The 13,745-nt window shown below is 39.8% G+C and overlaps 1 protein-coding gene across 3 annotated transcripts in view; it reads left to right on the forward strand.

Annotated features, from left to right (window-relative positions):
- The first annotated feature begins 227 nt into the window (after positions 1-227).
- The window catches only part of ANO10 (anoctamin 10), a 123,234-nt gene continuing 109,716 nt past the window's right edge, over positions 228-13,745 (forward strand). Inside the window, exons 1-8 of one of the 3 annotated variants that reach the window (XM_077177267.1) lie at positions 228-382; positions 1,493-1,619; positions 3,505-3,678; positions 4,708-4,890; positions 6,346-6,480; positions 8,003-8,122; positions 10,039-10,608; positions 12,962-13,017. In XM_077177267.1, the coding sequence (XP_077033382.1) occupies positions 3,519-3,678; positions 4,708-4,890; positions 6,346-6,480; positions 8,003-8,122; positions 10,039-10,608; positions 12,962-13,017 (1,224 nt within the window). In that variant the 5' untranslated portion in view covers positions 228-382; positions 1,493-1,619; positions 3,505-3,518. The remainder of the gene's footprint in view (positions 383-1,492; positions 1,620-3,504; positions 3,679-4,707; positions 4,891-6,345; positions 6,481-8,002; positions 8,123-10,038; positions 10,609-12,961; positions 13,018-13,745) is intronic. The other 2 variants (XM_077177260.1, XM_054635923.2) reach the window with 2 other exon arrangements.

Below are 13,745 nucleotides of genomic sequence, written 5' to 3' on the forward strand. Positions count from 1 at the left end.
GTTGGACTCGATGATCTTAGAAGCCTTTTCCAACCTAATTGATCCTGTAATTCTGGCACAGGAGGCAGCACAGGCAGCAAAAGGTGGAAATAAACAAGAGGATGAAGTGGGAGCTGGCGGGTGCATACAAGCGTTGCTTAAACATTGATACTGGAGCATTTTTAAAACGCTGATATTAGAACATTTTGAAAGGCCGCAGAAGGGGCGGCCGGGACGGGCTGGGCCGGGCCGGGAAGGGCCACGGCGCGGGGCGTGGCCGGCGGCAGCGGCGGGCGGTGTCACGCTGGGCCGGCCCGGAGCCCGTGCCGGCAGCGCCCTGTGCCTGCGGCCGCCGCCCGCCTCAGCCCCGCCCTGCCCTGCGGATGTGGAGCCGGCACCGGCGGTGAGTGGGGAGTGGGCGGCCGGCGCCCCGCGGCAAGGGGCTCTCGCTGCCTGCGCCGCCGCCAGGGGAGGAGCCACCGCCCTTCCCGCCCACCCCGCCGCGGCGCGGAGCCAGTGCCGAGCCTGGACGGCCGTGACACCCCCGGCGCTTCCCCCGCCGCCCCGGCAGCGCTCGGGTGGTGCTCGCGGCCGCGGTGGGCTGCGGGCGGCGGCGGGGGAGCGGCGCGGGGCGGCGGCCGCCGGCGAGCGAGGCCGGGCCGGGGGCAGGCAGTGAATCACCGGCCGTGCTGGCGGCGGGGCCGGCCGGGCTGCTCTCCTCCCCGGTATTTGCGTTCCTAAAAAAGGAGAGCGAGGCGCAGCCTGGCAGTGGGACGGAGCCGTGTTCGGCCGCCTTAGAGCGGGCACGGCCCGGACGCGGCGGCTCCGGGGCCGCCGAGCGGGTGGAGGCCGGGCGGTGAGCCTGGCTCTGACCCGCTCTGCACCCACACGCCCTGGAAAAGGGCTGCAGCTGCCGCTGCCCTGAGCTGACAGGGTGGTCCTCGGTCGTGGGTTGGAGTCGATGGTCCCAGGGGTCTTTTCCAACCTAATTAATCGTGACCGCCACCCAGCCACTCCGTGAGAGCGGGAGCTCGGGGCTTCCAGGGCCCTCTCGGGTTGTTCTCTGTGCTTCTGGGTCTGTCACTGGTTGCACTGTGTGTGGGATGAAAGAACAGGCCAAATTACATCCCATATTACCTCCCATAGAGTCTGTGCTGGGCGTTGGACAACCTGTTAGGAAAATAAATTTAGAAATCATGCAGACAGGATTTGGAAGAGTACATCAACTCTGTTGTAGTTTTCAGTAGTAATAAGCCTGGAAATAACAAACTGAAAGAGTAGATTTGGGTTAGATATTAGGAAGAAGTCCTCTATTGTGAGGGTGGTGAGGCACTGCAGCAGATTGCCCAGAGAAGCTGTGGATGCCCCATCCCTGGCATTGTTCAAGGCCAGGTTGAATGTGGCTCTGAGCAACCTGGTCTAGTGGAAGGTGTTCCTTCCCATGGCAGGGGAATTGGAACTAGGTGATCCTTAAAGTACCTCCAAACCAAACCATTCTGTGATTCTTTCACAGTCACCATGCCAAGGACGACGATTCTGAATAAATGATCGGAGCCAAGTTCACTGAGTAGCACACTCTTTATTAAAAAGGCTGTTTTCAAGAGATAACTGTTCTGCAAAGCAATATTCTTAACCAGTAGGTAATATTTAATACTTATCTAGTGCTTTTCATTCTTTGAATTCTTTAGAAATGGCGATATACACAATGTGTCAGGCATAATTTTAGCAAACCCTTGATTATGCATAGTGATGCATTAAGGTGCAGTGACTTGTCAAGACGGTGTAGTTAGTCACTGACAAGCTCAGTTACAGTTCCTCACCCCTGATTATGTTTTTCTCTGTCTGGTTCATTCTGTTTATACAGACACACATCTGAATTTTTAAAAAATACTTTATTAATCCAGTGCATTTTTCTTAAAGATATGAGTACTTGGGTTCAGAGCTGTAAATCTGTATGTTGCAGAATTGTGTGCCTGTGAAAAGGCAAGTGAAACTAACCAAAAGCCCCATTGAAATTTGCCTTGAAAGCTTTTTTTCTAAGTTGAAATTGACAAGTTGAATATACTTTTTTTATTATGTTATGCATATGTTTACAGTATCACTGTATTTTGTAGGATAATTTATAATTAATACTGGAGTTTGATTTGTCCTTGAATCACAGAAGTATAATGGTCATAAAAGCTGAACTGCATCCTTAAAGCAACTTCCTTAGAAATTAAGTATTTCAACAGGAGTGGGGAAACCGCTTAAAGGCAGTGGGTAAATTCCCTTCTTCAGTAAAGTTAATATAAAAAAAAATACCCCAAACCCCTAAACCAAAATCACCAAACCTTCCCCTCACTTTTAAATTTAGTAAATTAAATCTGTCGTAGAATTTTTTCTTTGGGTTTTTAAACTTTTTTTTAACGGAGTCAGTTAGGTCACAGATTTGTTTTATATCAACATCTCTAAGTTGCTTTATGAAGCATGATACAACGATCTCTGTAGAATAATTCATACAAAATTTGTTAACAAGACTAAAGAGAAGAGCTGGGGTTGTTCAGCCTGAAGAAAAGAAGGCTCAGAGGATACCTCATCACTCTCTATAGCTACTTGAAAAGAGATTGTTGCAAGGTGGAGGTCTGCCAAGTAACAAGTGATAAAACAAGATGAAATGGCTTCAAGCTGGGCCATTAAAATTCTGTGAAAAATTTCATCATGGTAAGGGTTGCCAGGCACTGAAACAGGCTGTCCAGGGAAATGGTTGAGTCACCATGGATGTGGCTCTTAGGGACATTGTTTAGTGGTGGACTTGGAACTTCTGCATTAATGGTTGGACTCAGGCTTGAAGGCCTTTTCCACCCTCAATGGGTCTGTGAGTTTATAAAGGCCTGCTTAGATCATTTGGAGTATTTACACATAAAGTTGTGCTGTCAGTGCTTTACAGCTGGACTTTGTCACAGAACACTTGGTATGTTGGTTCCAAAAAGTCATTTAAGTTCTTTAAGCCTTAAATTTGAGTGCTATCTGCCTGTTAATATGATAGGTGTCTTACTCACCTACCCAAGATGGTAATAAATTTCCTTGGTACGATTGAAGCTTCACAAGATTAACTGAGAAGGTTCTTCCTTATAATGTATTTGCATACTCTTACCACAAGAAGCTTATTGATTTTTAAATATCTGTTTGACTAAGTTTCTGTTAATGTTTTCATTTGCTGACAAATAATACTGTCAGAAGTAGCAGGCTGTTGTTTTTAAGGATAGTTTCACCTTATTGATTAGTTTTAATTTGTTTATTTGCTTTCCTCTCAGTACTGCTTTGCTATACATAGCAACAGCAGTTTTCCTACATAGAGAGTAGGACTTAAATGCCATGGGAGATCAGTAACATCTTGATAACTGCAGAGGTTACTCAACCTGGTGCACACCTATGCCTTTGATAAGTGCAGACTTGTGTGTAACTCACTTCAGTAAAGTTTTGCTGGTTTTAGATTTGTACCAGCTATTTTTTAGCACTTGCATTTTATTTTGGTTTTGTACTTAGCAAGCTCTCAGGAGATGGCGGGAAAAACGAAAGAGATGGTGGAAAGCTGGTCTTTCTTGGATACTGCTGAGTCTAACTTCAAGCCCCTGGTAGTAATTGAACTTGCAAAAGGCACCAAAGAAGAAACTATAGAATGGTTCACTAAACGAATTGTGGACAAAAAGGCAAATGGAGGTGAGTACAGTGTGATCTTGTGTAGCACTTTCAAATCAAATTGGGTGTCACCATAATATGAAGGCATACAGAAAACTAGTTTTCAGGGAATTTGTGCTATAATGATTGCTTGCCAATCTTGTTTTGCGTTTTTTGAACCCACTTAACCCTGTTATTAATGAAAACATTAGCTTAAGGTCAAATGCCAGTTGAGCTCAAGAATTCTTCAGTTTTTTGCACTGAAGCCCTGATAACCTATGTTTCGATGTAGTATTGATTTCAGTTTTTATAGCAGTTGTCTAGACATGTTTCTCCTGTTGCTTGCAGAAACGTAGTAAGCCTTGGCTAAATGAAGATGCTTCACATCCTGTCCATAAGCCTTTGTACCATGTTGTAGAACAAAATTAAGTTGGCAGAAAGCAATTTAATCTTGATAACTTCATGTTGGTTTTTATTTATATTTTTTGTTAGCATGAAGGGTCCTAAAAAGGCAATATTTCATTACCCATTTTGGTATGCTTTTGGCAATTGAAGTTAGTCTAATTTATTTGTAATTCCTTGGACTTTTTAAAAACTTTTTTTCAAAAAGTCTTTATTTGTGGCTGTTGTAGCTTATAGCTTATGGTCAGTAATATTTCTGTGGCTGATGGATTTGTGATTACGAACTTGCTTTCAGGCCTCTTTTAGGGAAGTTAGGGATGTTTCTGCTTCAAAAATCTAGTCTCCTTAAAACCAATTGAAGTGTTTGCAGAAGCACTTCTTGCTTTTATGGTGTGAACCTTAGGGGAATAGATCCAAACAGTCCTCATTCTTCCAGTTCATTGTTGGGAGTGCTTCAACAGAAACAGGCTAAATTAGGGGGTGACCCTGCAAGATTCTGAAGAACCTGTGTCAAGTACTGTTGAAACCTTAACTCTTTGTGCCCTTAAAAAGAGACATTTTCAGCAGTCCTGTTAGCTAGGGCCAGTACATTGGATGCTAAAATGCTAGGGCTTTTAGACATAATTTTAATGTATTTTCTTGCTTATTTTACCCCTGTTTACTTTAAAGGTGCACAACTACTTATTAAACCACTGGTTACAGAAAATGGAGTTGAAAATATTTATCTGGTTGGAGCTTCCCACTTAAGGCTGTTGCTGGGAGCTGAAGCTGTAGGTTTGGTGAAGGAATGCAGTGATAACTCAATGAGAACTTTTACCTACAGCAGTAGAAAAACTTTCAAACATTATGCAGGTAAGCAATGGTAGGAATCTTTGTCATTGCAAAGTGGTGACTAAAGATTATAAGCAATTATGCTGCTAAATCTTTTACAGTCTTTGTGTTCCTTGGAATGGCAACTGTGAACAGCAAGTGGAAGACCAAGCCATGAAAAAAATACTTGTTTTTAACTATGGAAATTCAAGTCATACAATAATATATAGTCAACTTGACTATATAATATATAGTCAAGTCATATAATTTTGGTTTCTTTCACATGGCTTTAATTTTTTGCTTGTCTTTTCCTTCATGCTTTTCTATGCTCCAAATAGTCTCTTACTTGTATGAAAGATTTTCTTGGAAAATAAGACAAGAAAAGGAGTTGATAAACACATTTTTATGATTATCAATCCATGTTATGAATTAATGTGTCAATTTAATTTCTGTGAGCCAGTTTTGAGGCTTATGATCTTAAAATAAGCTGGAAAAAATAGAAACATTTTTCTCTGTTACATGTACACAACAAACAAACAAACAATAATTAACACAGATGCATTCAGTGGGATTTGGGCATGATTAGTGGAATCATTCCTTTTTACTCTTTTATTTTGTGGGGATGCCAATGCAGGAACATTTCCTTTTAAATGTGCTACTTGTAAGGTATTTAATGCCCTTACAGTGGCAGAACTCATTTTTTGCTCTGCAGGTAAATATTGGAGTCCCAGCTTAGTGTTGCTAATACTTTTAATGTGCCTGTTTGAGTGATGCCTTTCACCACATTTTTCAATATAAAGGTTCTTGGGTCTGTCTGAAACAATTTTTAAGTTTTGTTGTTCAGTGGCAGTTTTGCTCAACACCACTGCTGTGCAATAACTGTTGCAGTGCCTTCAGTTTTGTGACCTTGCTTTCCTGAAATTAGGAAACCTTCAAAAGAGTTGTCAGTTGCAAAAGTGCCACTTCCGTTGCTTTCATGCCTTTACATTATTAATGCAAATCTGTCACAAATTCCACTGCTAACAGAATCTCTAGGATTAGCTGGATTTCCAACTGCTGTAAACATATTTTTGGCTGTATCTCCTGGTATTTTTTCTTTTTCAAAACACAAGTGTAATTTTTGTTTTGTCCAGGTGCAGTCAGAGAAATTGTCACTTAAAAAAGAAACCCTGCAGTCTGTGTTGTCTTGGTAGCATTTCTGGTTGCAGTTAAACTGTAATGTACTGTTATTCTTTGTATTAGAGTTTTGTTGATATATTAGCTTTTTACTTAGTGTATTTAGGGCAATCCCTATAGTTTCTTATTCTTAACGGGGAAAAAATTGTTTTTATGTCAAGGAAATCTAACTCTTTTTTCCATGATGATAAATGGATGGGGTTGACATAGGTATATTGCTGTAATATTTTTTTCTTGATTCTGGTATTTTTTTGTAGTTGTTTGCTGCCAGGGTTGTATCCATGTGCTGCACCATTTCATACAACCTTCCTTTTTATTTAGATGACAATCACGATTTCCTTACAATGGCAGAATGTCAGTACATCATCAAACATGAACTTGAAAATTTGAGAGCCAAAGATGAAAAAATGATCCCTGGATATCCTCAGGCAAAACTGTACCCGGGAAAATCAATTGGTAAGTAATGTAGTTTGTTGCCTCTAACTCACCGAGTTGATGTAGGGTAGTGTCCATGGTGAAAAAAAAAAAAAAAATTCCTGAAATGAAGAGAAATCCTTCAGATGTTCAAGTCCCACTATTTTTAACCAAATTTGTTTTTTCACTGCTTCAGTAATAGGGCAAAAGGCAAAGGATGCACAGTACAACAAGAGAAATTCTGAATAGGTATCAAGAAATTATTTATTTCAACAGGATAATCAAACATTTGATCAGGGATTTAAAGAGATTGTTGGTAACTGTCCTGGGAGGCTTCTAAATCCTCACTAGACAAGGCCCTGAGCAGCCTGATTTAAGCCACACCTCTCTTGAGCAGGAAGGTGGGCTGGTTTACTTCCAGAGGCCTGTCCACCCTGAGTTGTTCTGTGAGGCTGGGGCTCTGGCCTTATGTTCTCTTCAGCTGGGTAGCTTTTGCACATGTTGGTGTTATCCACTATTTTTAATTGGTACCAAAAGTATTTATTATTTAAGTGACATGATTGTATATTTGAGTTCTCTTTGTATAAAAATACTGGAATGGGTACCAGTGCTCCAGAGTTGCAAATTTCATAACAGGAAGGAAGTTTTATTTAATTTATTTGGTTTCCCTGATCTTCCTCTTTGCTTCAAGAGCTTTTCCTTTTCATGGGAGAAAGAAGCAATGAGAGCTGGTGCTGTTTTTATGGTAGCTCAAAGTAGTTTGTTGGCAGAGATGCGACAGATTCTTAGGAGAATGGATCTTAATTGTATGTCCTTTTATTAACAGTATCTTTATTCTTTAGTGTTGATCATCGGAGAAGGAGATCTGTGTTCAAAAAACGTAAATAAATGTAGATGTCAGATGAGTTTACATTGGTAATTTTTTATATAGCCAAGGTATTTTTCTAGTTGTGTGAAGCAGATGATGATGGGAAATAGTAAAATACTGTCACACTTCAGTGCCTCCCTGTTTTTTAATATATTTTTTTTTCTATGACTGTAACTTCAGAGAAGTTTGTTGTTTATACACACATGTAGTATTGCTTTCCATAATAAAGCTAAATACAAATTGTGGAATATGTAGTTTGTTTGAAATGAAGATGTGATGCAATTTAGGAATTAGTGTAAAGTGGTAATTCAAATGTTTTTTATATCTTTCCCATAATTAGTACAATGATGGCTTTGTGGCCATCTCTGCAAAGCTACATGTGGTATTTCAGTCCTAACCTACTGCACTCTTTGCTATTGAATCTGCATCTGGCTATATTGCAAAGCTGTGGAGTTGTTGTTATATGTAAAAAGGCTGCTCTTTGTCTTCCAGCGGACAGCACAGTATTTGCAGGAATAGGTATAACTGCTCTCAATTTTTTAATTAACATGAGACAATTTTTTTAGGATTTGAGTCCTGGATCTATTTTGAAGGGACTTTAGGCTTGGTAAATACACAACATAACCTGTTTACTTATGTCAACTTCAGTGTCCTGTGAAGGAATGCCAGGTATCTATTTTTTCTTTCCTCTTCTAGTGAGAAGATTATTGACCAGTGGTATTCTTGTTCAAATTTTCCCTCTGCATGATAGAGAAGAGTTGAAAAAGCTTTCTCACAGCTGGTATGGCCGAGTGAAAATTGGTTATCAACCTTTAGGTATGTGAACAGCCTTTGCATTGTGGTCATGCAGTGGAGTAGTGAATCAGACCACTGCTCTTTTACCATTTGGACAAGTTTTTCCTCTTAGTGTTTCCTCTGTGACCTGCTGAAATGATTCTAGACTTGCAAATTTGGTGGTTTCAGAGTCTGTAGTCTGTGAATTTCCATGTAGTAGCATTCTGCACATCACAAATTCTCCCCATCCATTAGTAAAACAGGAATGGTCCAAGCCAAGACTGTTCTTTCAAACTTACTCTTGCCAAGCTTCCACATGTCTGGAACTCCCAAAGCTTTTTTGTGTTGTAGGTGTGTCAAAAGCGTATTTACAACTGTTTGTTTTAAATTCAATGTCTGAATGAAGACTGTATGTTGTTGCATGCCAGCATCACTTGAGTATATTTTAGACACTGAATAATCTTAAAATGAATATAATTTTTAGTCAGGAAATGTGGAAAGTTAAGTTCTAAACTCTAAACGTGTAAACTTTATTTAAAAATAAGAGAATAAGCATTTGGGACTTGCCTAATTATAAATCTCTGGGTCTTGCAGTTGTTTGAGGTTCTTTCCTGAGCTGCAGGAAGTTAAAGATCTGGCTCGATAATTCCTACCTCTAGAGTATTGTGTTAGGAGCCTTATTGTGTGCTGGTCTTTTGTTTATGTGAGAAAGAGTTTGTTTTTTCTTTGGACTGACATTGAATCCATACAAAATTTTGAAGCAAATCCCAGGACCCTGTTAAATATGTACTAATTTAGGGATATCTTTCATGTTGGAGTGTGAAATGGCGCTAATGACCTACACTTGAATGTATTTGTTAATGAATTTTTCATTGACAGGGATGTTAGAGTGCTTCTGTTTACCTTTCCTTCTTGCTTTCAGAGACTTTATCTGGTTGGCAATTGTGAACTTCTGCTGTAGTGTTTTGTAAGCCATAGGAATATTCTGGTATTGTATGTAAGGTATTTTGTCGAAGTGTATTACAGAGGTAATGCACTGTGGTAGTGTATTTACAGTGTCAATTCAGAGGTCATGCTTCTATGGCTGTTTCTTTAAGCTGGTAAATACAAAACAGTGGCATACAAGCAGTCTGGTCATCCAAGCAGGCAAAGACAAGAGATTTCAGCATTCTAAACTGTTTGGTAGGCATTTCTGTATCTAATAATTTCTAGATTATATGAATAATAACCCTATATATTTTATTAGTAGGATAAGTGAAATGTTTTCTTGGAGGTAATACATCTGTCATGAAATGTACCCTTTATTAGTGCACTTTTTAAGTCTCTGTAGCACCTGAGTAGACAAACTTAGTGAGTACAGCAAGTATGTATTTCATGTATCAGTTGTCTGCTGAAGAGATTATCTCAACCTGAGTATTCTATCTGATATGTTTAAGATTTTGATACACCTGTCCATCTCTTCCTTTAGCTCCTTGAGGATCGTCAAAGCACAACTAGCCCTTTTTGTCTCTGAGCAAGCTGAAACAAATTTGTTTCCCCGGAGTACATATGCCAGTGGGAATTTTCAGAAGCTTTGTGTCATTTGCTGTTAAAGTGGCTTTTATTACATCAGATATCTTCCATGCCATTCATTGATCAATTCTGTGTGCAAGAGTTTTCTCTTTGGTTGGGTTTTTACTTTTTTTTTCCCCCCTTTCTCTGGATATCTGTTTGACTACCTTGCCATCTGAATGGTATATTTATGTAGGTATATTTGTAACATTAAAAAAATAATTCAGATAACCATCTGACATTTTGTAATAAGGGTGAAGGAAGAAAGAAAAAGCAATGATATGTATTGTGTTATTTAGAAAAAAATTCTGGCCAGTGAAAAATTGTAAGTTCATGTGAGGTCAAGTTTGATATTGCACTGACATCTCTGTTAGGTGTAGTCTTAGCTGATTCATTTCTTTCTGCAGATGACATACGCTGCTACTTTGGCGAAACCATCGCTCTCTACTTTGGCTTCTTAGAATACTTCACATTTGCTTTGATTCCAATGGCTGTCATTGGGATTCCCTATTACGTGTTTGCGTGGGAAGACTACGACAAATACGTGATGTTTGCCACGTTCAATCTGCTGTGGTCCACTGTGATTCTGGAGGTGTGGAAGCGGATGTGCGCCATCCTGACGTACCGCTGGGGCACGCTGCTGATGAAACGACAGTTTGAGGAGCCAAGACCAGGCTTCCACGGCGTGCTGGGGATCAATCCTGTCACTGGGAGGGAGGAGCCAATGTACTCAAGTATTAAGAGACAACTACGGATTTACCTGGTGTCCTTGCCATTTGTGTGCCTTTGCCTCTACTTCTCACTGTACGTGATGATGATTTACTTTGACTTGGAGCAGTGGGCTCTGGATTATCACAAAGAGAATGAGTCTAACTTCAGCAGCTTGATGCTGTATGTGCCCAGTATCATCTATGCTGTTGTCATTGAAATTATGAACCTAATCTATCGGTATGCCGCTGAATTCTTAACATCCTGGGGTAAGAAAGTTGCTCACTCTTTTTCTTTCAAATTAGAGTCCCACGTACTTAGAAATTGTTTCTTTGTAGAATCCATTACTGTGAGCTCTTGTTCAACAGAATGCTAAAGAGATTTCCCAAAGTTGGTTCTTGCTGTAGGGTAAAAGAGATGGCCAGTTTAACTTCTTATATTTTGAGTGTTGTGTGATTGCAGTTTCATATTTGGTTTAATTTGGTCTGAGTCTGACATTCCATCAGAAGGGGGGATCTTGCCTTGCTCCTCAGCCTCTCTCTGCCTTTGGTGCAGATGTTTCCCCTCCCTGATTTAGCTCTTTGGCTGTCTCAGCCATTGTGATGGCAAAAGGGCTGGGGGTAGAGCATGAGGATAAGAGCTCAGAGGTGCATGGATGGCAGGAAGGATTGTCCTGGCAAGTTGCCCCCACAGCCTGGGTTTGGTTACTATGCTTTAGTTTACTGTACATCAGTGTAGAGGGCAGAGGCACTGAGATAATGGAACCTAATCTAAGCCCAATCTGAATGTCACATGAGAGTGTTTATGTATGCTACATACATAATAAAGACTGGGATTCCACATCCCAATCAAAATGTCTTTCTCTGGGCATTCTCAGAAGAGGAGGAATGTTATAAGAGATTACCTTTTTTCCCCCCTGTGTGTGTGATTTATTTAACAGATTGGGCCTTATGTTTTGCAGCCTAACATAAGGACAGTGAAATGCTGGTGTTTATTTTGAATTTTAGCACTTCTACAGACATGTGAAGTCACTTTCAGACAAAGTTAATAGGTTAAGATAATGGAGAATTAACTGCTTCATGTAGCTCCATATGGCATTGATTTGCAGGACAGAATCCAGATTACTAAAGATGGAAACCCAGAAAATTAACAGAAGAAAGATAAAGCAAAGGGGAGGTTGATGCAGAAGACAGAATAAAAACAGGTGTTGACGTGGGGGTTGGTTATGCTTGCCAAAATGATTTGCTCAGCAAATTCAACCTGACATCTGTGATAGTAAAAGCAAGCAATTTCTTTGTTTGTGACTGTTCAAGGTTTTTATTTAAATAGTGATTTAAAAATTCATATCTAGGGCTGAGTTGGCTGTTTTGTTTCATTGTTTTTACTGTACTGCAAAAAAAAAGGCATATCTGTGAAATACCCAGTTATGCTGATCTGATAAACTAAAATGTCTTTAACAGGCGACTCAAGGGATTTTTTAATCCAGACTTTTTTTGGGTTTAAGCTGATGTTTCTTGTTCAGCAGAGGCAGTATTTATGTAACCTGCTACACTGACAGCTTGTGCCTTTTCTGTGCTGTCCAATATGTTTCTGCTGCCATGCTCTGAATAGGCTGAAAAGCTCATCTGGCTCTCCTATCTTCTCTCCCACCTGGCATATTTTCAGATAGTATCTGACTTCAACAGCTAAAGTGACAAAGCATGGGAAACAATCTGGGGTATTTTAAGCACCCCTGTTGCACCCATTTATGAAAGCTAATTGTGTAGTGGAAGCTAAAAGTAAAAATTGCAGTCACTTGAGTGCATTTTCACATGTCAGGCCTAACTTGATGCTCCTGTCAGAGCAGAGCTCTGCTGGTTTGTCCCGAGCAAGGTCCGTAGGTGATGGTGTCTCCTTTCAGCCTTGTTGACACAACACTTGCTAGTGTGCTGCCTTCCCACTCACTGCTCACCCAGGGCTTTAAAGGTACAACCTAACAAAATAGCAGAAAGAAATTGAAAATCTCCTATCCACTTCCCTTTTGTCCCCTCTAGTAAATCAACCTTCCTGAAACATCAGGTTCTGACAGTTTATCTTCAGTGAACTGAAAATCTCAATTTAGAATGAGTAATGCATCTGTTGAACTTCACATACTCTACTCTTGCTTTAGAATATAGGGTCTTATCTAAATTCCTTGGAGAAAGATGGGAATATTTCTGTGAGCATTTACTGGTTTTGAATAAAATTTGTTATTTTTACTTTTCATTATTCCCATTAGTTTTCAGTTAAAAGAGCAATCAATAACTAGACACATTTTGTTAAGCCTTAAGAGCGATGGATGTTTTTCTTTTATAAAATAGCTCTTCAGGGTAAGCAATAGATAAAAGAAGGAACTTTTGTGGCTGAAAAAATACTGGAGTTGTAGTCAAAAATATGGGTGGATAATACTGTGGCTCAGTTTAGCTTCATAGATTAAGTGAGGTATTGGTACAGTATAAATTCTTTCTACCATGAAGTGTTGGACAACTATTAGATAAGTAATTTTCATGTGAACTAACAGTGTCTGTTCACTGTTCGGATAGCAATGTTTAAATGGTAGGAGCTTCTGCTCTTTACTAATTAATAATTTTGTTGGTATTTTAGAAAATCACAGGCTGGAATCTTCATATCAGAATCACTTAATTCTGAAGGTTTTAGTGGTAAGTATGTCATATAAACAGCTTTTTAAAAGACAGCTTGTGCTGTGTTTTATTAGTGCTTTCTAGCATTACCACAGTGACCTGCAGTTTTGCTCAAGGCCAAATAGTAGCACAAATATCAGAGTAAACAAGATTTCTGTTATGGTTGCAGTAACTGGTAGACTATTTTAGATGCCTCTCTTACAGCGGAGAGTTGGCTTTTGATTTGTATTGAATTGTTCATTCATTGGATGCTGTATATATAAGTTTCTCTTAATTGATGTGGTCCTGTCTTCAACTGAGAGCTATTTTTTGCTCAATTTTATGGTAAACCATATTTTGAAAAGTTCATGTATAAACTTCCTCCTATATTAACGTTCAGACAACCTGTCAGAGAAACCTGAAAATACCTGTCAGTCTACTCCTGTGTAGCTCATAGCAGAACCAGATCTATTTCATTTGTCTAATATTCTTGTTTCCTTTTTGAAAAGATCATTTAAGTTTCTTCCTTTTTTATTTTCTCAATTTCCTTAGAGCTCTTCTTTATTTCCTTCACCATGCTTTTGTATGTGTGTGTGTGTGTTTATTTGAGGTTTGTTTGTTTTGTTTTGGGGCTTTCTTTGTGTTAAATCTTGGTGTTACCCATCTGTTACTGGTAGGTAACCTCTGGATCTAAAACTCTTGTAGCTATCACTTAAACTTCGTCTCCTCCTGTAGCCTTTCTCATAAAACTTTTTCTCCGTAGGTTA

This window comes from Agelaius phoeniceus, chromosome 1 (genome assembly GCF_051311805.1).
Source record: "Agelaius phoeniceus isolate bAgePho1 chromosome 1, bAgePho1.hap1, whole genome shotgun sequence".
NCBI classification, from domain to species: domain Eukaryota; kingdom Metazoa; phylum Chordata; class Aves; order Passeriformes; family Icteridae; genus Agelaius; species Agelaius phoeniceus.